Source organism: Meleagris gallopavo, chromosome 2 (genome assembly GCF_905368555.1).
Source record: "Meleagris gallopavo chromosome 2, MGAL_WU_HG_1.1, whole genome shotgun sequence".
NCBI classification, from domain to species: Eukaryota; Metazoa; Chordata; class Aves; order Galliformes; family Phasianidae; genus Meleagris; species Meleagris gallopavo.
This window is the reverse complement of record NC_139405.1, coordinates 18,962,587-18,989,118: the sequence shown is the minus strand read 5'-3', so window position 1 is coordinate 18,989,118 and position 26,532 is coordinate 18,962,587. Positions and strand designations below refer to the sequence as shown.

The window sequence follows — 26,532 nt, the reverse complement described above, 5'->3', positions numbered from 1 at the left end:
CCTTTAAAAGAAGCTCCAGTTATATACTCTACACTATTTCTTTTGCACTGTTTGTTCAAAGCTTCAGTCACTTCAGGCATCCACTCCCCATAAGCTGAGCCTAATAACTATTTCTGGGAATGGCTGGTGTATTTTGGACTAATTTCTTCTCTCTTTGTATGGAAATACACAAGGACTGCTTTTTCAGGATGATCTACTTTCATCAATGTATCTGAGATTTTTTTTTCCTGCCTACTTTGTCCCTGGCCTCCTTGGACAGCCTTTTCTAAGCTTCCAATTTTAATGCACTTAGGATCATGCCCCAGTGTTTTGCTGACAATATATGCATATATATATTTCATAAATCAATGATAGATCTAGTCTTGACATGATAATAGTGCCATCCTACTGCTCGTATTCCTTTTTTCTTAGGTTTCAACTTTCCCTCTTATCAGAGCACTTCCATACATTTGGTTGCCATCTCTAAATTTGTTTGACATTGACTTCTAAGCTTTGAGGAAAGAGACAGTCTTACAGCTCGGGAGTTTTAAAAAGTCAATACAACACCATTATACTTAAAGCACACTCTTCTGCTAGTAGTGAGAGAGCAGGCTAAGTACAGTCTATATAAGCTTTGATAAGTTCAGTATTACCCTTTAAAGTACCATTAAAATGTATTTGAGACACCCATGAATACTTGTACTAAACCAGCACTTTGTGCCATGTTGACGCTGGGTATTTGTCTTCAATCAGTCACTCTTGAGTCAATCTATGCCACAAAATCACAGTTTGAAATTTGTATTCTTTAACATAGCAATAGATAGGCCAAGAAAGAGATATTTTCTCACTACAGCCAAAGACCTTCATTAATTTTATTTTTAAAAATTCCAGCTTTTAAAAGTGTCGTTGCACGTAACACAACTGCGTTCTTGTTAGGCTTGTGTCCAGCACATGGCTTTGTCCTTAATGCCTCTGTGGGAAGCACACATTATCATAGAATTATAGAATCACTCAGGTTGGAAAAGACCTTAAAGATCATTGAGTCCAACCACGACCTAACCATACTACCCTAACTCTTAACAAATCTCTTCTAAATCATGTCTCTGAGCACCACATCCAAATGGTTTTTAAACATATTCAGGGATGGTGACTCAACCACCTCCCTGGGGAGCCTCATCTTCTCATGATTCTCTGTTCCCTTTCTAACACTGTAGAAGAAAAACCTGGAGCCTTCAAAACAGGATATAGTATTACACGATTTTGATTTAACTTACCAACATCCTGCAGCATGAGATTGAATATACCAATTGTGCAGGTACCAGTCCCTTCAGATTTGAAACATCACTTGTCCATATCTACAATTTTTTTTTTTTTTTTTCAGAAAAACTGAAATTCTGAAATTATAAGTAAAACTGGAAGACCTGATTAATGTGAAAGCTGTTTAGTGCTTGTGCATAGGATTCATGTGCTTTTGCTACTTTTGCTTACAAATTTCCTGTCGACAGTAGTTAACAATTCTGAATCCATAGTAAGAGAGGGAAGTGAAAAATCCAATTGGCCAGTGGAATCCACATTCATTTGCTAACAGCAAAGGAATAGTCAGGCCCAGAAATACTTGGTTCCATTCTGTGACATGTCTGTGTCTTTCCCTCAAATCTGATTCCTGAAGACGTATTTACTAGAATCCAGTCCTCAAACTATTCACCTGCCAAAATCTCTACAGATTGCAGAGGAATTTTTCAGAACTTCATAGCTCTCACACATGTGGCTGTACCTATTTCTGACAAGAAAAGGACCAGCCCTGAAAATTCCCTTTTTGATATGGCTTCTCAGTGGCAAGTTTTAAAATAATAATTAATAAATAAATAATAAATAAAATTTAATAATTTCTAGGGTGCAAAAGACTATTTTTCTCTACTAGTTTTAGTTGAAATATCAAAATTATCTTGAATGAAGCTTTCTGAATTGAAATTTTTACACATCTATGAAAAGGTGAATTTCATTTTTTTTGTAAATAAATGAAATGTTACAATGAATGTAGTTATAAATAAATAAACATTAAGTTTTAGAATGATTATTAAATGTAATATGGAGAAGTAATAATATAATCTGCCATCTTCAAGACAATGCAACCTGGAAGTTTGCTAAAAATTATGGTCTAGGCTCAAGGGCAACTGGTTTACATGCCATAAAAATTCATAAGATATAGAACACAGAAAATGCATCCTTTGTAAGTGAACTGTAATCATGTATATTTTGTATGTGTTGAAGAAACTAACCATGTAAATGATGACAGCTAATTATATACAGCTCTCCTGGGAATTAGTATCACTCTCCCTGACAGTGTACTGCTCTTTAAGGCCTTCTCTTCTTTGTGTGTAGGCTTATAGGCATATTCCTGAAAGGAATTTTCAGTTTTCACTGATAAAATGAAAACAGAATGTTTTTATCATAGAAATCCTTAGCGTAATCTAAATTCCTCTGTTATTGTGCTAATAAGACAAATTCAACTCTTCTTCTTACTGGTACCAGACTAATTCTACTGATTTCAATGAAGTTGCAATGGATTTACACATGCAAAGCTGTCAGCAGATATTTGGTGGCTGGTTTTACCCCCCTGGGTGTGCTGGAGATTACAGCCTGCAAAAGAAACAGTGAAAAATTTGAGGTTGGATCAAGGCCTATCCTGTATTTCTGCAACTGGACTCAGAGATGTGTATGTGATTTATCTATATTGCTCAATGCTCAGAAATCCCCTATGGCTAGAGCATCCCTGCTGTGTTGATCCTCTTTCATCATTACTTTTGTGAAGCAGAATAGAATAGTTCTTCAATAAGGCCTTTGCTAAACAATCTAAAGTGGAAATACACTGCTAGTATAATGTTTGGTTCAGAACTTCTGTGGTTCTGAATCTTATCATGTTGCTATAACTACCATATATACAGCTCTGACAGGTACCTTTCAGCAACCGAAGTACCATTCAGCAACTGTAGTTATACAAATGCACATAAATATTACTCAGTGTCCTCTCTTGGAGGGCATGCAGGGTCAAAGATCTCTTGTCAGGAAGCCAGCATAGCTAATAGTTTATCTCTTTGTTGGTGCTTCTTCCATTCCTCTCCTTGAGCCTCAGAGACATCTGAGGAACCCAGACACACAGTCTTGCTAAAAATATAACAAAATACATGCATCTTCTAAGAAATCTCCATGGTAAAAGCAAGGAAACATGCTTGCATATCTTCAGACTTGAAATTGGTTCAGTATTTCTGTTTCTGCAAAGAATAGGTGTTTTAGCTTATTTTCTTCCCCACTGCCAAAGCATGGTTGAGCGCAGTTGAGCTGCCTGGGCAGCCTGTTCTCTTCTCATGTGCTAAACCAAGATCTCTCTCAAATAATGTTTCATTCAGAATTGCCTCCTAGTTCTTTCACTCACCAGAATACAATACTGATAGTGCAGTTCATCTATTGTCTTTTTTTTTTTTTTAACTTTTTATTAATTCCATCAGAATTTCACACTTAAGAATGGAGATGCATTGATAGTCAACCTGCTGTGTCCAAACTCACCCTCCTTTAGAAACTCTTAGAAGTTCTTGTTTTTCTATTCTATTTTGGCAGATACATTTGGAAGGTAATGTCTCTAAATTTTGAAAGTATGCACAAAATAATTATCTCCTAAAATACTGATTTCCTCAGAGACCTTAAGCTAATGTCAGTGTTGTCTTCTTGTGTAGACTTGGCTGTCTAGTCATAGATAGCTATTATTTGTTTGGTCTTTCATTATGAAAAGAGAAAGAGAATGTGTGCAACACAGAATGAAAGTAATTATATTTTTGTCTTAGATATACACCTAAAATAGCTTAGAAATAATCCCCTCAGAAACTTTAAGAAACTACATAAATGAGTGCTTTGGGATATTTGCCTTCGATGTTTCATTTCCTGAGTTTCCTGTTTGTATAGAAGGGATGGTAAGATCTCACCCATCCTGTTGTGTGGCTATAGTCTTGATAATTTCAGACTTTGTATATAAGACATAGAAACACCTGTTAAAACACTGGCCTGATTCCATAACTACAGCTCTCAGAAACTCCTTGTTCTTTTTGTGCACACGTGTTCTTAACCACATACCCCCACCCCCACTTTTCATAGTGGATTATCTCATTAAGCAGTCATCAGTCCTGTGAGTCCTAAGATGTTTGCCAAGGTCACACAGGTAGTTTTCAGCAGTCAGGAGAGGTTCCCAGTTCCCAGCCCGATGCTCTGGCTACTATTTCATTTGAGTAATTTCTGAAAATATAAACAAATTCAGCATCTTGAAAAATGAATACAACCAATTTTGTTCAAAGATTTGTGTTATATATAATGAAGAAATAATATTTGGTAAATTGTGTTATTTATATATATATATATATATATATATATATATATATAATATATATACACATATATACACACACCACAATTTACTGAATATTATTTCTTCCTGAATCACAGAATTGTGGTTCATTTTCAGCCTACACATGGAGCAGCTTTTATCACAGAAAAATATAACTAGAAAGTATCCTTTACTTTTTTTTGAGTACATTCATAAAAGCACTTACTTAATTTGAGATGAAATATTAATAATAGGATTTTTCTTCTCTACTATTATCTGAAGCAGCAATAAGGAAAGGTTGTTGTTGTTGTTAATGAATAGAGAGGTCCAACAGTCTCAATGGATGTAAATCAGGTTTGCTTCTCAGGTACTTATGGAGTTGCATCTGATTACTTTGGATCAAATCCTCCCAGAATTTAAATGTGAGAGTACTTTCAATTGGAAAAAATATATATGTATATATTTTAGTTAAAGGCAAATATGTATCCTGGATATCAGGATATAATATACATTTAGGAAAGGTAAGAAAAGGTATTTTAAAAGCAAAAGAAATTTGATAACAGCAGGGGCAGCGATTATTGTCTGTAATGAAATATCAGAGAGAGAGATGCATGAGTCTTACAGTAAATGCTTTCTTTCTTTTCAGATAGATTAATTTCTTTGATGTCTTCTTTTTTGTTGTTTGTTTTGTTTTGTTTGTTTTATTTCCTATGAAAGAAGATTTGTTGGTTCTATGGCATTTGTTGTAAACACAGGTGTCTTGGAAGAGCTGCAGGTGTTCACCCTCCTCAGCTTATTCTGGTCCCTATGGGCATGGGGGGAGGGAGGAGAGCTTGTCTCACCAGAAAAATATTCTTTGCATGACCTTGAAAATAACGTCTAAATCTCTGAAGCATATGATTATGCATTGGCACGTGAGCAGTACTTGGCCAGTATATGACCTAAATGTAGTTTTCAAGTACAGATACTGGGCTTTTCCCTTTCTGCTTGTGTTTACTTATTATAATTTTTGTTTCACATATGATAAAAAAACAGATCTGGACATATATCTTTATTCATGGATCTTTCTTCTCTTGTTGGCGAAGACTTCTTGTACCTGCTCATCTCTTGGACCGAATAATTTAATACAGTCATGGAAGAAGAGGCCAAGGAACATGGCCTCTCTTTACTTCCTTTGGCACATCCTTATTTTTTCTTGATGTCTCTGTATGGGCAGAAAAAGAAGCTCAGCACAGAAGAGAAAAATATCTCCCATTCTCTTCTCCACTCATCAAAGCCCTTTGGACAAGTGGAAATAGAATAGACAGTTTAGCTGCTAAAGCATTAAATTAGGATGATTCCTTAGCCCAGAAGGCTAACCCACAAAGGTGTGACAAGATTCTGGTTGATGTAGCAGAAGATTAAATCCATCCTTCTTTTATATATATATTTTTTCAACTCTTTTGCTCATTTTTCTATCAGGCAGCAGATCTTCAAGCACTGCTTGCTTCAGAAGGAGAGGCAGTAGGAGCTGGAGGCAGGTGAGCAGCAGGATGGCAGGGACCTGGGTGACTCATGGGATGTGGGCACTTCAGAGAGCACTACCCATCCGGGACAGAAAGAGGAAGATTCCTTTCAGAGCATTGCTAATGACCTGAGGAGATTCTGCACAGCAGTCATTTCACAGATACGATGGCAGGTCACTGCGACAGATGTTCCCAACATATGTGGAGAATTAATTACCCACTAGTAAACAAAATCTGTGATGCGGAGAGTCATTTTGTCCAAATTTCTTTCGATTTTGCTGTTATTAGGAGCTTAATTTTTCTTGATCAGCCAGACCCTCTTGAAATAAAGTGTTCCTTAATGGACTGTACTGAACATTTTCTGAAGAGAAGTACAGAGGGAAAGTGGCAAGAAGAGGGTCAGGAAAGATGGGTTTTGCTGGACGACTTGATTGTGAAGCTGTATCATAGTGAGTGATTAGTCAATTATTTGATTAAAGGATTGGATGCCAGTCATATGGATATTTTAGGAAAGAAAAATAAACCTATTATTGTTATTCAACAATATTTATTCTTAGGCTAAGAACTTACAGTAGAATGCTTGGGTCTTCTGGTGAAAGGATAATTTTAGAGCAGAGCTTTTGGAAAAAAGGTTTTATTTTCCTTTTCTGTCAATATTCTGAATGTGTTAATGTCTCAGGGCCATATTGTGCCATTGATTTTTAAGCAGAACCCCCATTTAAATCAATGGCAAAATCTGCTTAAAAAAATCAATGGCATGATATGGCTCCAGGACATTAGAATGAAATTCTTATATTCATGACCCAGATAACAAATAGGAAAGCCATAAATCCCCTGCTGTTTCTTAAAACTCATGCAGTGCATCAATACTTGTAAACTAAATAGTTCATGGAAATGAACATCCTCTAACAGAAGGATATCGAAGATCAAGATATTTTGCTATTTTAGGTTTGATTGTCCTTTCACAAAATCTCCAGTGTTTCAGTTCTTGACACATTGCTTAGGATTTGATCCCACCTCTCTCTTTTGATCCCTCATATCAGCTTCCATAAATAGTAAATCAAAATTACTGACCAGGTGCTTATTCTAAGACATGTAATGTTTCACCATTCTCCAGAACCTGCAATTAATTTCTTCAGGTCTTCCATGTTTTACAGCACAGATTTCCAAATAGATCTGATGAAAGAGGTCTCTCTGAAACCCTGAAACAAACATGTACCTTGTAAAGTCATGTAGCAGAAAAAAACATGTAGCTTAGCTACATTTCTTAGAACAATCTGCAACATGAAGGTTCATTATATATTCAGATGAACAAGAAGACAGAGAAATCCCACCCTTTTGGGCTCTCCAATCTGTGGAGGATTATCCCATACTTTCTTCTTGAATCTTCACGCAGTTAGAAAATTTATTCAGCAGCAAATGGACAGATATAAGTCATAAAATGCTTGCTTATGTCAGTGATGAAGAGGAGAAACAACCTGCCAAAAACAGGTTTACTTTTTATTTCATTGATTGGTCTATTTATTATTTTTTTTCTGCAGAACTGACCCATCACAGGAAATGCATAACTCCATAAAGATGCTTGACATATAGCTAGAGTTAGTATCAGTTTTCTGAGATTACTACTTGCTTATTGACAGGTGAGTTTTGTTTAGATAAAAGCTGTCTATGTTGTATTTGTCTTTCTTCAACATACTCTTTTTACTGAAAAGATGAAGTCCATCAACAGAGAATCATGTTCAGAGATACCGAGAAATCTATTTCTGAAATCTAATGTCTGAAAGTGCATTTGTGTGTACATGAAAACCTATTGTTCTTTAAATAATAAAGAAAACAATGGCATTTGTATGGGAAAAAAAAATCATTGTTAACAGGGCACTATTCAGAGCAAAAATTTTAGATCTTCGACACTGGTAAAAAAACAGTGCCTGCAAAAGCCCTGTTTAGCCCCTGAAAGCCTTTTCTCATGATAGAGTATGTTTCTCTATGATTTCTGTTTTTTCAACCTGAAATAAAAATTCTGCAATTTATGGTGACTTTACAACCATATAATTGATATTTAATCTGGAATTATATGTCTAAAAAGTGATGATATCAGAGAAATCCTGTTTGTATTGGTATTTGTATCTGGACTGACACAACTTAGCCAAGCCACAGTGCCACCCAATATATACTTCTCAATTCTTAAAGCATGGAGTTCAGAGTTATTATCTAAGTGGAAAAGTCATAATATATTGGAATAAAGTCAGCAGACTATTAATTATCTTTGTCCAGAGTACATCTCCAATGTAGCATTTTATCATGACTCCATTATTCAAAATGCCAGCTAATAATATTAATATGCCTCGCTACATTAGTTCCTAATATTTGCTTACTGTCTGTGAATACAAAAGAAATTAAATGTTGGACAGATACAACAGCAAACTACCTCAAATACTTCAAAGAGAGTAGCAAAGACAGATGTATAGATCAAACATATTGCTGAATATTCTTTCTCACCTAAATAGTTCTCTGAATTCTTAGAAATGTCTGTTGTATCAGACTTATAGTTCAGCAGGCAGCAGTATGGACTTCATCTGCATTAATTTATTATTCCGAGCAACAAATGATTAAACCAATTTTCTGATTAATCAAAACCGTGATTTTCAACCATCCGTGTGAGATCAGAATTTTTAATCACTCTGCATAAGCTGTAGCAATATGAAGAGTAAGATTGAAAAATTTATTTCGTAAGAAATATTTATCAAATGAAATCTAGCCCTCAGTCAGAGTTAGCATCATTGTGAAATAACAGTTATTCTATAATTGCACGCTTGAAGGTTTCTTTCTACTCTCTTCAAAACTTGACTTAAAATGACTACTAATGCTTATCAGTGAAGTTGTTTCTATGATCCAAAGCACAGATAGACAGTAATCATTCTTGCACAACTGGAGCTATGAAAGGAGGAATTGGAGATGACAAAAACGTTGAGGAGATCAGACTTGATTTCAAAGATTACAAGTATGCTGTATAATGTTGAACTAATTACTCTCTGATTCAATTTAAGACTTGAGTCGAGTCTCATGCTCATTCATTTGCAATTCCTTGAGTCCCCTTCTCTAACACTGTTGAGCACCATACAGTTCTGCAAATAACAAAGCTGCTATTAAAATATATTTATGCTTATTGCATCCTATTTATGATATGAAAATAGTTCAGTACCACCTGAACTATTGAGGTACTATGAAGTGCAAGGTAATATCTGTCATTCCTTGTGCTTGGTGGTTTTAGAGTTCATTCTGTGGTCAGTTTTGACAGATATTAGCTAGAAGCATGTCACCAAGATGAGAGGAAAAAATCTCAACCTCAGTATTTGTACTCCTACATATCAATTTGTAAAACAGCAATAGCTGGCTTGGAGGCACTGCTACAGCTTTGAAAGTAGATCAAGAATTTCATCGCATATTTGGCAGGGTAGCAATCACTATGCCTATGGTGCTACATAACCCAAAACGTTCACAGGAGTGTGTTATCTGATCGTATGGAAGCTAGAACTAGACCTATATTTTGACCTCTGAGACGTTTAAAGAAAATACACAAACATGTCAGTCTTCATGGACTCAAGTAATCTCATCGTTAGAAGCCATGTGGGAAATAACATGACAATAAAACACCTTTGGCAGGATGCTATCTCCACTAAGATTCAGTGTTATCCTTCAGTTATCCATGTATTGGAGGGTCAGTGAGGCTTAAAGAAGCAGCATATGAGGTAAGAGTAAGTAATGGTAGACTGTAAGTTGGAGAATCTATGGGGTGTCTCTACCCGAAGGGTAGAGCATCACCCGAAGGGAAGGATTGTCCTTTAGTGCCTTATCTGTCTATTCCTCCTTGTACCTGATGGTTCTTCCTTCACTAAAGGCTACACATAGAAGACAATTGCCTCTGCAGGTGGTAGTAGCAGCTCTGGTTCAATAGGAACGAAAGAAAGATCCGCAGATGAAATAATCAGTGGCTTATGGTCAGATTCCTAGAGAATTACTCTGTCTTTAACTTGGAAAATAATTTGAACTGGTGAGCATGGTCTAGATTTTTTTTTTCTTTGAGAAGTGAGAGGTACGGGTGTCCCAGAAGGATTTTTGCGAAGTCAGCATTTTCTTTGTGTCCTCTTCCTGTACTCCTCTAACTCTCTGCAGATGGGAGCACCAGAACAACAGTGAGAAGACAACACAAATTGAAATGAGGTGGATCTCTTATGGCTATCAAAAATGTACGAGAAAATTCAGATAGACCCTGGAAGATAGTAATTCAGACAGAAATTCAGAAATCACGTATTCTCAACCAAATGGGCTCGGAGTTTTGAGATGAGGCACTCAAGACACCTAGCACAGTAGTTACAATATCTGGATATTAACCGATCTGCGTGACAGATGGTCACTTAGTTCTGCTAGTTAGCAGTTGAAATGTTGGTAGTTTTTCAGAATTTTAACAGGGTTGGTCAGCTGTAGATATGTCCAAAGCATCTATTTGAATATTTGTGTGGAGTATCTAAAAACTTGTGTTCATTCTTTTAATATGCATTGAAAATGATTGAATGGCCAGCAATATCTTGGCTAAAACTTTGTTGTTACAATGGGACTTCAAGATTAGGGATAGTTGGTTCAAGATAAATTTGCTTTCCCTTAACAAAGTACTATAAGTAGGACTGTTTGCATTTGAGTGTTAGGGAAGTGTAATGTCTAGGTGGACTTGCTGAGGAATGGTTGAGGAATCAACTAAAATGAGAGTAGGAAATCTCGTGTAGCCTATATGAAAGAAAAAGTCGGAACTTCTACTTTTCTAGCTAGGTATGTTTTAATTATTCCATATGAAAAATGTGCAACTAAATCATGAATGCTTCCTACGTACATTAGAGCCAAACCACTGTTCCTACTCAATAGGCTAGCGTTAATTAACATTACTGTGTTAATATTCCTTTGTTAGATTGGGATGTTACATCACAATCAAAATTCCAGATCAACTTGCAGGATTCTCTAATCAATAATTCATAAAAAATCTCTTTAAGAAATTAGAAGAAAAGCTTTTCTGTCCATTACGAAATCATCTTTGACCAGGTACTCTAAAGAATATTAACTAGTCCCATTTAAAATGGTACAAGAAGTTATTCAGTAATAATAAAATTTTCTTTGGTACCTGGGAGATTTATACCTGAATTTTACCTTCAAGAGTCTGTGTCTTCAGGCTTTTCTGCTATATATTTTCTCTCAATTCTCTGAGCTTAAAGTCTGTTAGCAAGTTATTTGGTTCTTATTTTCTAATTTCAGTTATCTTAGATCGTACTAACTTATTCTATTCTAATTTCTTATTGCTAATAAACATTTTGTTTCAATACAAAACCCTAGAAGACCTTGATGTGACAAAAGTCGAGGGAACTAATCAGAAATACCTCTCTTTTCTGTTCATAATTTTTAAAAAAGTCTTGTGTTACCTGAAAGAATTAAATCATTTCTAGAACAAGTTACCTAATGGTATTAGAATTTTCTAATTAGTCACAGGTTCAAATGATACCGGTATTGGTTTATGCTTCAGGGCATGAACAGCACTGAATTAGCTGAATAAACTTATTATAAATTGGTAATTAATGATAATTATAAAATGTGAAGAAGAAGAGTGATATGATTGGCTAATAAGAGTGGTGAGTGCTGAAATTAATACAACATAATTTCCTGCTCAGTACATGTTAGCCTTAACATGTTAACTAAATTAACGCAAGTAATTTTAAAGCATTTTATTAGAAAACTTTATAATTGCAATGAGGCAAGATGGTGTATTAGTTCATGCCTACTTGCATTGATGGTAATCAGTATGAATTTATACGTGCTATGGTGGTTGACTATTGATGATAAATCTACATGTTAAGGAACACACAAGAAAACATGTTTGAGGCATAAGTATTCTTCATTTTTCATAATTTTCAAATCTGAAAATTTTAATTTTGCAAATACTGATAAACTTTTGAGCTAGAAATCGGAGACTACAGTACCAAATTGGTCAAGGTCATTAGCTAAGTGTTGTTGCTTCACTAACCAAAACTGGAAAAGTGCAGCGATGCTCATGCCAAATACTTCTGGAAAAGCTGCAAAGTGATAAAGGTCTCTTTTGTCAGATTAGGAAAGCAGAACAATCCTAGGCTGTGTTTTAGATCAGGTGTCTCAAACCATTCTTACAAAGCTGTGTTTTTCATGTACCAAGAGCATATATTTAATGAACCATAAATGACTTATTTGAATATACTTTTGAGAAGTATTAAGAGATCATTAATTTACTGCTGACCAGCCACCTGGAGTGAGTAGGAGAGAGAGCTTTGCTCGCTGGGTCACTACTCAGTACTCATAATAGTGGTTTTTTTTTCCTTAGCACTTCACTGCAATATTGCAATGACTGTGGGTTCAAGCTCCTCTACAGTGCTGCAGTCAATACAGCTTTACATACGAGAACAATTAAGGCTGCTTCCATAATCTCTCTTGTATCTCCATGGTTCAGGGAATATCAGGCAGAGCAGAGCAACAGTCAGAACGTTTTTCTGTGCTTGAAGACATAGCTTTTTGGCACCAAAAATATTTTGACAATTTGTAACAATTTCAGACAGCTGCTACAGCCAAAAAATAAAGGTGAATAAAAAACTGTCATTAAAACAGATGGTCAAAATTGTGCATTTCAATATTCTCTGGATCAACAACAGATCTTTCATAGTGCATCATTTTATTTCAACGCTTTCTACATGAAAGTGCTCTTTCACTTTGAAACAATTTATCACCTAGAAAAAAAGGAAAAAAAAAATTATCTACAGAAGCTAAATGAAAGTTATAAATTAAGCATGCTGTTCGGTACATAGTGAAAATTTTCAAGTTTCACAATCATTATATTTAGAGGGAATTTTCTGCCATCAAGGCAGCTGGATATTTACATAGTCCAAACATTTGTTTTTAGAGGTGTAGGAAACAACATTTAGCACTTTTGCTATATGTCATACCGCTCCCAAAGTAGCATTATTATCTCCACTACACTCAGGCAGAGAAAAGGCACAGATCTTCAAAATGTTGCAGCTTTTTCCTATTTAGTGACCTGACCTCAGGACCTCAAGGGAGCCACTGAGAAATCAGTAAGGAATGTAGATGACTTAGCAAATACCTCTTAAGAAGCCACAGAAAATCTTCTACATTATCCTTTTTGTGGCCTACTTCCTCTGAAAAATAAAGCTGGAATTCTTCTGGAATTCTTATTCATCCCCAGAACAGGTTTCCATGTGCACTGAACAAAAGAAAACATCAGATGAAAAAAATATTTTGCTAAATAATTAGATATTAGAAGGCATAAATAAAAAGGTAAATTATAAGTAAACTTATTTCTGCTGTTCAAAGCTTGAGATCTTTGATTCTCCATCTTCATGGCATATTTGATAATAGCTTGATATTTTCTTTGTAAGGAAGGCATAAGCCAAAGATTTTCTATGGTGAACTTTCAAGGAAGCCATCGGGCTTAAATACATAAAGTCTTACTTATTTACATATATAGAATTACAGAATTGCATACACAGATCTATGAATATTTACATACGATGAGGTAACACAGCAACTGTTCTCTGTGTTTTATAGCATCAGTGACTGGGGCTCCAGTTGTGAATGCCCAGATCATGCATGTACTGTTTTAGAGACTGAGAGCCCGGCCTCTACTTCTTGTCCGGTTACTCTCCCCAGGGGCTGTTAGTGATGCACAGAATTGTGATTGCAAAGATTTTATGGCAAGTAAATGTGGATCTAGACATAGAACCATCATGTTTGTAAAGTATTCTTGAAATCTGTTGCAGAAGGAAAGATACTTTGGGGTTGAGTGGTGAAAAAATCAGCACTAAGAGTATAGGTCAAGACATTAATATAAATTTGATCACTTCCTTTTTATTCACCAACAGTCCTCACAATAAATCAGCTCACCTCCTCACCCGCACACCCCCCGCGTGCTTCACCCTTCCTGTCCTGATTTCGGATCACCGAATGTAAATCTGTGACAAGGGTATCTATATATAATATTAATGGTGCTGAGGAGTGTTGGTGTGAAGCGTGAGTACTTGCCAAGTAAGGAGTGATCAGAGCAGAGCCGTTCATCCTCTGCAGCATGCTCTACATCATCTGCAGGACAAATGTAACATCATTAGGCAAAAACAGGCAGCCATTCTGCAAGGAAATGGCTAAGCTGGAGGTACCAATCAATCTAACCATGCGAGGTTCCCTGTGATACTGTCAGAAGCAACAGACAAAACAGATTGCAGTGTAGATCATGGGGTGGTAGGAGAAAAAAAGAGAGAACTGGAAAAAAAAAAGAAAAAGTAACAAAAAGCAACTATCCTCTTCACTCCTTGTCCTACTCATATTTCTCCCCCCACTATCTAAGATTAGCTTGTGTAACCAGTTGCTGCTGATGTGAATCCATTTACCAGACAGCTCAGACTGGAGTGCTTTATCCTTAAAAGCACAGGAATTATCACTGATGTTTGGTGTTAATTTAGTAAGGCATACAGTAGCTTCTGAAAGCAGGCTTTATCAGTGTTGTAATGGGCAGTATTAAGGTCATTAGGCATGAATTGTGAGCTTAAAAAGAGTTGTTAACAGGCTCTTGAAAACAAGGTACAATAAATAAATAAAAGTAAGCTAAGGCAGTTCCAGTTATCATCATTATTTAAGCCTAAATTGCAATTTAATCATTTTCTCAGATATTTACGAGTCTTATTGACTTTTTACCTTGATCAATGTCTGCTTTCAAGTTACACATATAAGACTTGTGCATCCTCATATTGAAGTCAGTTGGAATATTTGTGCTGCCTGCAATGGACAGTGAATGAGAGACCCATCAACGCAGTTGTTGTCTTTTTTTGTATTATCCACATTCTTCTGATTTTGCTGTTGAATGGACAGTAAGTGCAATTATATAGCTTGCATAATAAAACTGTTCCCCAAATCTTGTACACGAGGTAAAAATATGTTTGTTAGTAAAGAACCAGGGAGATAGAGGACAGTAATTTGATTTCTATGGATAGCCTAATTAAAAAAAAAAAAAAAAAAAAAGAACTTGTCTTAGTATTCACAGCCTAGAAGTTCTACTGCTTGACCACAATTGATGTTTCTTTTAGCTGGAATTTATTTTTAGAATCAGCAAGGGTTAAATTTACCATTCTCTGTTTCTGTTCTTGTATCAAGGTCAGAATGAGCAGGTAGCCCAGTTCACAGTTTGCAGGACTAATAAATCTTTCCAAAGGTCAGCATCTGCAGTCATTATCAACTAATCAGTTTTAATTTGGTTTTTAATATATAAACACTTGGGATCATGTAGAAAACATCATGCATGTTGTTTAAATCTGATATATATTTTTAAACATAGCTTGTTTCAGTCAGTTCATTAATATTTTAAATAAAGAAAATCAATACATGCATTAAAGCTGCTTACCTTCAAGTATTTCTTGTTTTCCCAAAATATTAAAGATAAAAATAAATAGGTACACTTTTTACAGGGAGGCTTTTATTAAAGCTGCTGCCTCTCATATGAGATAATCAGATCAACTTCAGTGTAAATCAGTATACATGGATTCAATTGACTTGATTCAGCTGACTTCCAACTATTGCAAACAGATTTTTTTTTACCATTTAGATTATTATAATCTAGAGGCATAAGAACAGTAATGTAAAATATCACAGTACATTTTAAATGATCAAAACAGAGGGTTTAAAAGCTTCGTTGAGATTTCTTTTTTAAGCACAGTATTTGGAGAGTTTCTCTTTAGCTTATTTTTGTGGTGTAAAATATTTCCACTTTTAGTCATGATTTCTCACCAGATGTAATGTCTAGAAATTCAGCAGAGTGATACCATGCAACCTCTCACATCCAACAGGGTCACAGTTGCTGAAATGATAAAGGATATCGGTCTGGTCTGTCCCTTCATTGCCATATTAGGTTCCTAGATCCAAAATACAGACTTTTCAAAGTACCTGCTCAAATGATAAGATCCTAGAGGCTCTTGTATATGAGGATCTTCTTTGAATTTTAAGTTTTCTTTCAGTGTATGAAAGGAATGACCAAAGTCATACAGACCACTCTTAAGACTAGATAAGAACAACTGGCTCTGCTGACCAGTTGCTAACGCAAGGGTTTAAACAACCCTGGTCCTAGGACAGCCATGGACTAATCATTGCTACAAAACCTACTGGCTTCCACTCCCCTTCCTTGTGTCAGAAGAATGAATTTAAGTGAACTTTTATTTCCTGAAATAGGTCTTTGGGATTGGATGTGAGATAAATATATGTACTTTTATCTGCCTTCTTGTCCTGTTGGATTCTCGGACACTGTCAAGGAAAGTGGCTCATCAAAGTAGATGAGATCTTTTTACATGTGCCTTAATGCTTTCAAGGATGTTCCCTTGGACAGTTTGGACTGTGTGAAGTGAATCTGCTGTCCAACTAGAAGAGAAGATGAAGATGCCAAGTGGCATGGCTCTTCTGCCTTCTGAAGCTACACTCTGATTTGAGAATGAGCAAATACAGCGCAGACAATTTCTTTTGTGAGTAGTGTGTGCTCTGAAATTATGGTGGTTTGCATGGCCCTATTACCATAAAAATATTTTAAAATTAATAGTTAGCGATTAAAATATTCAATTCTAGTCTATTTTTTACTCTTTCTTTTCAGAATACAACATTAATTTTAAGATAAATTATACATTAACTCTATGTTTATTTTCCAGATTTGCTTAGTGAAAACAATAGGGTTTTGAATTATAACATTTCTGTAATATACTCAAATATTTTAAGAAGGCTTTTTAATTTCTATGTCTATGTCAGATTTTGTTCTGATATTAAAGACACTGGATGGCATACCTACATAGTAATCTATAGAATTTATAGCTTTTGTTCATCCAGAAGTACTTCAAATAAACATTGTCATTGCAAAATTTCTCAGTGGATTATACAGTATTGCAAAAAAAGCATCAGAGTGCAGCACCTTTGAGCTTATGTTTGAAATGCAGGCTACTTTGGACCTTGGTATGTCTAACCAGATGATGTCTGAAGGACTAAGCCTGTAGGATTGGATTCACCACTTGTGCAAAATGATGCAGAACATTTCCTTCTGATTGAAACAGGAAATGAATTAGATTTTGAATTGCAGAGCTACTCAAAATATTCATGTACAGTTCGTATTTCAGTAAGCCTGTCTACTGTATCTAGTGATATTAAGGAGAATTCTATGGGATTGTATAAGATTAGAAAATGTTGCATTACCTAAATTACTTAAAATCCCCAATTAAAACACAGAAAAATTACTTAAAATCCCCAATTAAAACACAGAAAAAAAATGTCCAGTGAAAATTAGAGACTATAATTTGACAATAAGAGAATAATAAAAATATTATTAATAATATAATAACATAACAATGTAATTAATAACAACAATATTGTACAGAGACTATAAGAAGGGCTCTATAGCCACCCAGATAAGACTGATATTTTAGAGAATATTAGAAACTTCAAAAGCAAAAGTTTGCCAGAAATTTGCTCTATACACACACAAGCTGGCATCCTCAGCAGCATAAAGTAATTCCCTCCAAGTATTATGTCATCTAAGGAATAAATGTAGGCTGAGTGTCTGACGCCATTTGCTACAGTAATATATTACCTTTGCAGTATTATCCAGTCTACATATTAAACTTTTCAGATTCATGACTTGTCAAGTTAAATAAAATAAATATTGAAAAGAAGTGTTATATCTTCAGAAAGATGCCACACTTTTCCAATTTCCATTATTCAAAGCTTTAGTGCTAAAATACTTCTTAAGTGTTAGTTAGACAATATATGTCACGAGCAGACAGCAGATGAGCACTCAATGGAGAACCTAACTCCATCGAACCTAACTCAGGAATCTGTATGTCTGTTATAGCCAGTGGGAGCCTTAACTTTCCATGACATGTTGGTTACTTGGCCCTTCACATGTCTCAGCTTAAGAATGCAAAATTGGCAAATCCAGTTCAAACAACATACAGATCAATAGGCTATTGGATGAGCTGGGTGTGTTACAAAAGCCATGAATCTAAGGGAACATCCTTACATTTCATGTGAGGTATTATCACGGTGGAAAAATTGAAAAAGTAATATATTAGAAGTCAATAGACATGGAAACTATTTACTGAGAAGCCAATTCCTTACCTTCTTTCAAAAGAAGGCAGAGGTGGAAGTGTATTTTAGACGGGGAGATATTTCCAAGGTTGATTTTGAATAATTTATTCAGAGGAATGGTCCTCTCTTTTTTCAAAGTCACTGAAAGCGGAACACTTACTTGACTCTGAAGAATTACATGCAAATATTAAAAGGACTATGGGCCCAGTCTTACTCTCACTGAAACCAATCGGAAACTTTCCATTGATTTTGTAGGATAGATCAAGCTTTGTATATATACAAGATCCTTTGTATACATGACCTTCCTCACAATGTTATCCCATCAGTTTGATTGGAATTTGAATGAATGGAAGAAAATCTCTGATAGAAAAAGGGTGCTGCTTCTACTTTTCAACTAAGAAGCTAGAATTTCTTTATTACTTTCTGTTACTGTAGATTGGCAGTTAATACAATCAAGTTCATTATGATCCAAAGTTTGCTAATATCAGAAAATGACTTCAGTTGACTTTGCAGCAATCCATAGTACTCATTCTATGTGAGACGATTCATTTAAAGGATGCAAAATCATCAGCCTTCATTTCTACATCTGATTATTTTTACTTACAATGGGGAGTCTGAGTTTAGTGGGAGTTAAAGAAGTTTAAGGCAGTTTTAAGCCTGATATAGTGTTAAAGAATAAAAACAGATTTCTGGACAGGAGGAAGTCAGGAAAGCTCAAGAGGTCTGGACAAATACTACTCCAGTTCAGACTCTGTCTCCAAGCTGTAAGTTAGGCTTTAGATGTCAGCCATTGCAAGATTTTTGTAAGCCTCTCATGAATACATGTGTGAGGGCTTCCATCTACCATCTTCTTGATTTTTTCCACAATATTGTCATTTTAATTTCATTCTGAAATATTTTTCCTTTGAATATGACACCATAAGTCACTCTGGTATTTAAGCTAATAAAAGTGTGCAACTATACAAGTCCTTGAAAATGAACGCTACATTATGTGTAAGGGTTGTCTTATCACTTACTGTACAGTTTAGAGATAATAAATCTAATTGATTCTCCCTTCTGTTATCTTAACACCAGAGCCCAACGTAAACTGTACAGCAATATTTAAATGATCACAACCCAAAGTCAACATGATGCTGTGGAAAAGAATAGAGCAATATTCTTAATTCTGAAAACCTGTATTGGTAATCAATTGGAATGCAGGAGCAATTGAAGAGCTGTCCAATTTTCAATTGCAGTATAAGTTGGGAAACAATTTGAAAATAATGGCTCATACAAAGAGTTTTTGAAACAGTCGATATGGTCTTCATGTGAAGGACAAATAAGAATTTGGCAGTCTACCCATTGTTCAGCTTTTGTGCTTAGACATTATCTGCAGAACTCACTGCAGTAGCCCAACTGAGATCCCAGTGTGAAATCTTCCAGCGCAACTCCAATGAAAATGTATATGGTAGGATATTCCTTCTGAAGGCATATTCAGTGAATGTGCACTAATGTGTACTATAGCATTACTATGACCATTACTATCAATATATTAGGGCTGCTCCAAAAGTAACGCCTCCTATTTTATAATGTTGGCCCACAATGTCAGTGGTGGATGTTGGTGGTATAGCAGTAGAGGTTGAACTTTCTCACGTATAATCCACTACATTTTTTTACCACGTGACAGATAGAGGGGCACTCTGACAAAATGGTATCTGATAAGGAAGTGTGTATGAAGCAAAGGTGTGGAGTTTAACTCCTCCACCATGGAAAACTTTGCACCCACTGACATTCATTGATATTGAACCTTTATGGAGACCAAACAGTGGATATGAGCACAGTGAAAGTTGTACTGTGCAGGCGATATTTTCCTAGCAACAACTTTGTCATAGCAGCTGTGAAACAGAGGGTCACCTCTGCTGGTGCAATTTTTTATGAGTGCAGCATTCAATCTTGTGTTCATCAGTGATGAAAATGCATAGGTAATGGTGCTGTCTGTCTTGAAAAATGTTGTTTTGTAGCTCATAATTTTCTTTATCAAATTGTCTTATTGTTCTTTTTGTATCTGTTCTAGTTTCCATGGAAATAAATAGAAGGCATTACTTTCAGAGCAACCTATATATATTCACTGATACCTTGCTTTAATGAACTGAGTCACATTTGAAATACTCACTGTGTTCTTTTTTATTATATTAATATTATTTTCTATTGCAAGTTTTCCCACTGTGTAGCTCAATGATGTCAATATAAATTTTATTGCACACTGGACATTACGATTTGGAGATACTATTTATGCAGCTTTCCTTCTATAGCAATAAACCTTTCAAAAACTTAACTCTTAACCTGAATTAAGTTACAAATTTGCCCTTCTTCTTTCAAAAAAATGTTCTAGATTAGGTTAACTTCCATGGCAACATCTGGCCAACATATATTTTGGCGTGACAGCTAGGAGATGGTTATCTCCAATGTGACTGAAGCCTCATTTCATGCCTTTACCTCTGTACAACAAAGACTGTTATCTGCTAATATGAAAGAGTCTTGGCTGATGCAAATAGCATGTATTTCTATTGCTCAAGATGCAAAAGGAGAAAGGTAGGTCTTCTTGAAAGAATGCCTGCCTCTGTGCTCTTGGATACCCTTAAACAGCATTGTTCTTTGGGTTTAACATTCCTGGAATCTTCTCGAGGCCTTCAACTCCTGACTGCAATAGCAATCAGATAAAACCTACCATCACAGTCACAAAAGTAGAACAGCTGCATCAAACAAAGCCTTTGCTCCTTCAGTGTCAAAGACTGACAGTACTGAAATTCAGCAAAGAGAATAGTTTGTCTTTGTAAATTCATTTTATAAGGCACTAAGATGCATTCTGTGATTAGTGACCGACTCCGTGATGTTTCCCACACACTCAAAGTTGGGATGCATTTAAAACTTCAGTAGATTGACTTTTATTTACTCACATGTTATGGATATTACTCTGACTATAATTTCTCTGGCTACTTTGGATTCAATAATGTTTGATCTACGCTGTAAAGCTCTTTTACATGCTACATTTGTAAAGCAGAAAAAAAAGTTATTTTATCTTGGGTTAGCTTCAAAACTATTTCATTTTCCATGTAAGGGCTGGCTGCACTTTCTTAGTTGATTGCTTATGACATAATTAGCCAGCAATCTGGCATCAAGTTAGGATATGCAAGTATTACAATAATAGAGCCAATTGTATAAAAGTTAAACAAATGAGATTTGTAACTCTGAAATCTTTACAACGATCAGAGTAAGCCTGTTAAAAATAAATATCATCCTGTAATGTTAATCTTTTAAGCTAGATCAATTTAATTCATTCCACATGTGGGAGAAATATTAGCAATTTTATTGCTGATTGACTGAAAAGGATGTCCTGCATGAACTACAGTAGCAAAAGCAGTTGGACAGGTACAGCATGTCTTCTGTTATACGAGCAAAAGAGAGACCTATAGGATCATAAGCCAGTGATGTGTAAAATTAGAACGGGTCAGTATTTATAATTCTTTACACAGACAATTACATCATGTCTAAATTAGTAAAGCAAAATCTAAGAACCTTTTAAGGTATTTTTAGCCCTAATTATTTTACCCCTGTACGAGGCGTGACAATGAGATCAGATCAATGCTGAAACTGATGGGAGGAGAGGTGAGCAATGCTGAAGGGGCTTCATCGTGGGCGCATTGAGACTGGCCTAGGGAGAGACAGATCCCAGTGCTGAAACATTGCAGGAGGGCTATCTTTTGTGAGCCAGCCCTGGTGCTGTGTGGGGACACTCAGCCTTTTCTTTTTTAAGGACTAAATACACTGCTCAGTTGCTGCCCTCTCATGTCCTGTCTGGCAGTTTGTTTTCCTCTCCCCTCTCGTCCTTTTTTTATTTGACTGTATGATCTCTCAGGCGAGCCGGAGGGAACGAGTGGGAAGAATGTGTTAGTCCACAGCTGCCTATCAGTGGAGGACAGTGGGTTTGATTAAAGGGGAGCTCCCTCCTGGATTTCACACATCACATCAATCACATTGATCAGCCCCCAGAAAGGCAACATATTGTCTGGGAATAAGCCAAGGAGGGATATCAATTTCACAATAGCACTTATGTCTTTCAGCCAAGAACTGGTTTATTTTTGGCTACTGAAGGCTGAGACTCACTTTGGATCTCCATTTATGTCCAAAGATTTTCACTGCTCAGTAACTATTTCATTATTGAGTTATTGCGAATTTTTGCCTGAGATTTGTAGCCCTATGCATGGTTTCCAGATAGAAAAAACAGCTTCTGCTTGCTGCCTGTGTCTGATGATGGGACTTGCTATGTATGCCTTTTTGCTATTTCTTTCTTTTGCTGCTATTCTAAAATGCAGAATCTTTTGGAGTGATTTCATTTTTTATGACTTTCCCTAAAATATTTAAGATTTTTTTTTTTTTCCCTGAGGACTTAATCCTTACAATTGTAAAGATTATAGGGATCCACTCTTTTCCACTCCAGAAAAAATTGTATCTAAACATTCTGTTATTTCTTCACCTAAGTGATGCAATATAATATGTTGACTGTTTTGATATATAATTTATTAATACTATTTGCAAAAGAATTTTATGAAAGGTATCTTATTTTTCAGTACTGCTATCTACACTTCCTGGTCCCAAATGTTCCAGTTTTATGGATATGTTGCTTTGTCGGATAGTTTTGTGATTGATTATCTCTGCCTGTCACTTTAAAGAAATCATTCTTACATATTGTTTCATATCACACTCCCAAGGAGGTTTCATCTAGTTTGTTGACATAATGAATTCTACACCCCATGATTAATTACTTGTATTATATTATTATACCCACCTAAATTTACTGTGATTACTTTCTCAATAATTGCTACTCTGTAAATGTATTTGAGAGTGCTTCTGTGTGTCTGTGAAAGAAAGAGAATGAGGATCAGGGCTCCGTGAGGCTGCAAACTGCTGTAGAGAGGGAGAACAGGAATTAGCAAAATGACCCCTTCATTATTAAAAATAAGGACTTGAAAGAATATTGCCTGCATGGTATTCTTCTCACGTAAAAACCTGATGACTTCACCAGTTTTCTAAAATAACACGTATCTCATAAAATATCTTTTAAGGCTAGTTATCATTTAGTACTCAAATTGTTATTCTCCCCTCTACTACTTACTGAATTATTTAGCTAATGACAGGGTGACCACAGCAATCTCTAAAAAGAGATGGCTGTCTCTGTGGTGAGCTAGAAAACAATATACTTTTTAAAAAGCTATTTTAACATTTGCAGTAATGCAAAGCCTACTAACTCTGTTGCACAAATTTGCCCTCTCCTTTCATCTTTGCTGAACAGTCAGAGAGACATTATCTCCATCACTTAATGGAGTCATTTAGCTAATTTTATTTTTCAACAATGGAGTGAAAAGGGAATTGTAGTCTGTAACAAATGCTCTGGAATTTTATAACCTATTCTGTTGCATTTATTGTCTACATTCTCTACATTATCCTGACCCAGCGTACTATTTTCATAATATTTGTAAACACACAGAAAACTAGGATATGTGCAAGTTTTAACTGTTTTGTACGAGAGATAAGCAGAATAACTTCTTAAAACTCTCCATAGTACAGACTCAAATTTCAACTCAAGTGCTGTGATTAAAAAAATATAATTAGAGCAACACTATTCTTTCTTACAATAATCAGGAGAACATAAACCTGCTTTTAAATATTTGAGCACACATTCAGCTATGAAAACCCTGCACTCTTGATAATTGTATGGCTATGCATACCTTTTCTTCATCATTCCTATCTTACTTCAGACACACAGAGAGATAATGTTCATGGTAATCTTATTTTCTAATTAGTTAAAATGGATCCTGAAGAATCAAAGACACTCACCAACTTTCCAGGTATGTGATCCTTAATTACCTGCAAGAATTTTATGAAGATCTATCTTTTTTTTTTTTGTCTCTAAGTAAAACAAATACCCTTACAATATTAATATTCATATCTGTAAATGTAAAGGCAACAAATTATTTTAATGTTTTTGGAGCTTTAGTATCAGGCTTTTCTGTGTTAGAATGTAGTATCATTTTTATAAAGAGTGATACAGCATGTACATATGGTATGTACATACCATATGATTATTCTTATTTATTTTGCTAAGCAATATGAAGGGTTGCATTTTCATCAGCATTACTATTGAAATTTGTGACATTTTATTGATAAAGTTCAAGATCTTAAAATTAAATTTTTACTTCTTGGCACCACAAATCTGTTTTCTCTGTGACTGATACTGTCTTCTGAAAATTCCTTTGCACATTGTGAGATGTGTACGTGTTTTAACATTATTAAGCATACTTGTGAATAAACCTCCTGCAGAGCGTTAGCAGTGTTTTCATAAAATTATTATAGTAAAAGAACAGTAAACGTTCTAGATAAAGGAATGTAAAGTAAGTATTTTTGTGTAACTAAAGCATGCCTGTGCTGCATACAGCAAACTAAATGCTTTTTATTTTTTTCCTTGAGTTTCTAAATCATATGAAGAACCCTGGAACCTTGAAAATAATAATAAAAATAGAAATAAAAACAAAATACCAACTTATGGCAACAGGAAATGTGGAGTAAAGATATTATTTGCTTAAATGAGCTTCAGTTCCTTCAGTAATTTATTGTTAAATTTCCTCGAGTTCCTTGACTTTCTTCATATTGAGCTCATCTGTTCTGTATCCACCATTTCAATATGTAGCCAGTATTATCATACATGGAACCAAGTCAGCAGTTTTGACGTCTTCATTTCAATGTCCTTTTCTGTACCTTCAGCAATGTTAATGTTACAAATTATGGGAGGGTGTATTAATAGCCATACCCAAGAAGCAGAAAGAAAAGTGCATTTTTTTAGACTAAGTACTAACTTGGGATTTCCCGGGCCCATTGTCGAGCCAGCGGAGCCCCGGCTCCTCCGTGGTGATGATAATGGATTCCGTGTTGTTGGCTCAAAGGTCGATGGGTCACCGTAAGCTCCTTAATGGACTGTGAAATAACTTTAACTGCATTAACCTCTCCGGATCACATGGGTGGCACCAACATCCACTCCTGAAATTCTCATTCGCTTATAGAGACAATACCATTAGATTATTATATTTTCCTTTTGGAATAGCAATAGGCTCAAAGCAATTATGCAGCTAAGCGTTTCCATTAAGCGAATAGGGCCTTAAAGAAGATTAACTGGAGCTTCTCCGATGTTCGGCGTAAAGGTGGAATAAGTCTAAAGATTTCAACACAATTCAAATCTGCTAAAACCTGCCATTGATATCATGGTGCTTTAAAGTATGAAGTCATTAGCCAAAATAGGAACAGACTCGCAAGGTAGGTGTGGCTGGGTGGCCGCCCACACTGAGCACCGCTCCTTTTCTGAGACATTGCTCTTAAGAAGGTTATGAAAAAATTGGCACTGAAAAAAGTAAGAAGATTGACTTCCCACACAACAAACAGCTAAGAATTTTAACCTGAAATTTAGGTTCCGCATTTTCCAATGCAAAAATCACATCTACCCAGCGAAATGGGCTGATGCAAAACATAGCTTCGTCCCACTGCAGCCACATTGTCGCCTATGTCAGGCTCAGATATGGATGTGTACTGAGGATGCGTGCCATTGGAAGGGGCATCCCAAAGCCTCACAGCCCCAGGACTGGTTTATGAGTCCCTGGAAAGTTTGCACAGATCCTCATTCCCAGATCACTCCATTTGCCAATACTGAGGAAACCATCCTCAATTCATGACAGCCCTGTTCAGCAAATATTATGTTTAAACCTCCAAGCCGATTAAACTTGGAGAGGTAAGAGCTTGCTCAAGCGATGTGCTGAGGTGGGGTTTTTCACCCCCCCAACTGCCCACAAAGTACACTGTCTGATGGTAATGAAACCTTTCCTTTTGCCAAGTATTATAATAAGCATATAGGAACAATACAATGAGTACAGCTTTGAGATCGTAACAATTATGAAAATTATTGTAATAGTTTATTTATTTCAATACACATAAAATTAGAATCCATTAGAATGAAAATATCCATCACAAATTTTAGCCATTGCAACAGATTAAAGAAACAAACACAGTACCATCCTCTGAACCACACAGCAGGAATTCATCAAAGGCAATTGGATAAAATATCATTCCAAAAAAGGATATTTAGATATGGGAGGATATATAGGATATATGGGAGCTGGAGTTCAATGTCTGACCAGTAAAACCTTTAATTATCCCTAAAATTTTGTATTTGGAAAGACAGACTGTGATTATGAGATATTACACTGACTACTTGAAAAAGTTCAAAAACTTGAGATAGTATAAGACACTGTTGTCAGAACGTTTTTTAATAAAGCTGATTTTGCAGAGAAAATGATACCTCAATTAAACCAGATAACAACACTATAATAGCTCAAAACTGAAAATAACCGTAACGTGTTCTCTTTCATCACCTGGAAATTATTGACAATATAGCTTAATAGTTCC

General features: G+C 35.6%; 2 protein-coding genes across 16 annotated transcripts in view; one reads left to right on the top strand and one right to left on the bottom strand.

The window, feature by feature from the left end:
• Nucleotides 1-26,532, top strand: part of SPATA17 (spermatogenesis associated 17) — a 180,665-nt gene that overhangs the window by 140,375 nt on the left and 13,758 nt on the right. For 5 of the 7 annotated variants that reach the window (XR_014881915.1, XR_014881914.1, XR_014881913.1 and 2 more), the window contains 2 exons: nucleotides 7,398-7,496; nucleotides 16,290-16,439. The gene's annotated coding sequence lies outside the window, so the exon portion shown is untranslated. The remainder of the gene's footprint in view (nucleotides 1-7,397; nucleotides 7,497-16,289; nucleotides 16,440-26,532) is intronic. The other 2 variants (XR_014881910.1, XR_014881912.1) reach the window with 1 other exon arrangement.
• LOC109365892 (uncharacterized) overlaps nucleotides 6,750-26,532 on the bottom strand; it is a 65,360-nt gene continuing 45,577 nt past the window's right edge. For 2 of the 9 annotated variants that reach the window (XR_014881943.1, XR_014881920.1), the window contains 3 exons: nucleotides 13,963-14,019; nucleotides 13,025-13,144; nucleotides 12,150-12,650 (listed from right to left, as the gene is read on the bottom strand). Coding sequence is in view for 3 of the 9 variants with exons in the window: in XM_085219218.1 (XP_085075344.1) it covers nucleotides 13,853-14,019; nucleotides 14,629-14,709 (248 nt within the window). In the remaining 6 variants the exon portion in view is untranslated. Of the gene's footprint in view, nucleotides 7,059-12,149; nucleotides 12,651-12,870; nucleotides 13,145-13,669; nucleotides 14,020-14,628; nucleotides 14,710-26,532 lie in introns of those variants that run through there. The other 7 variants (XR_014881918.1, XR_014881917.1, XR_014881940.1 and 4 more) reach the window with 7 other exon arrangements.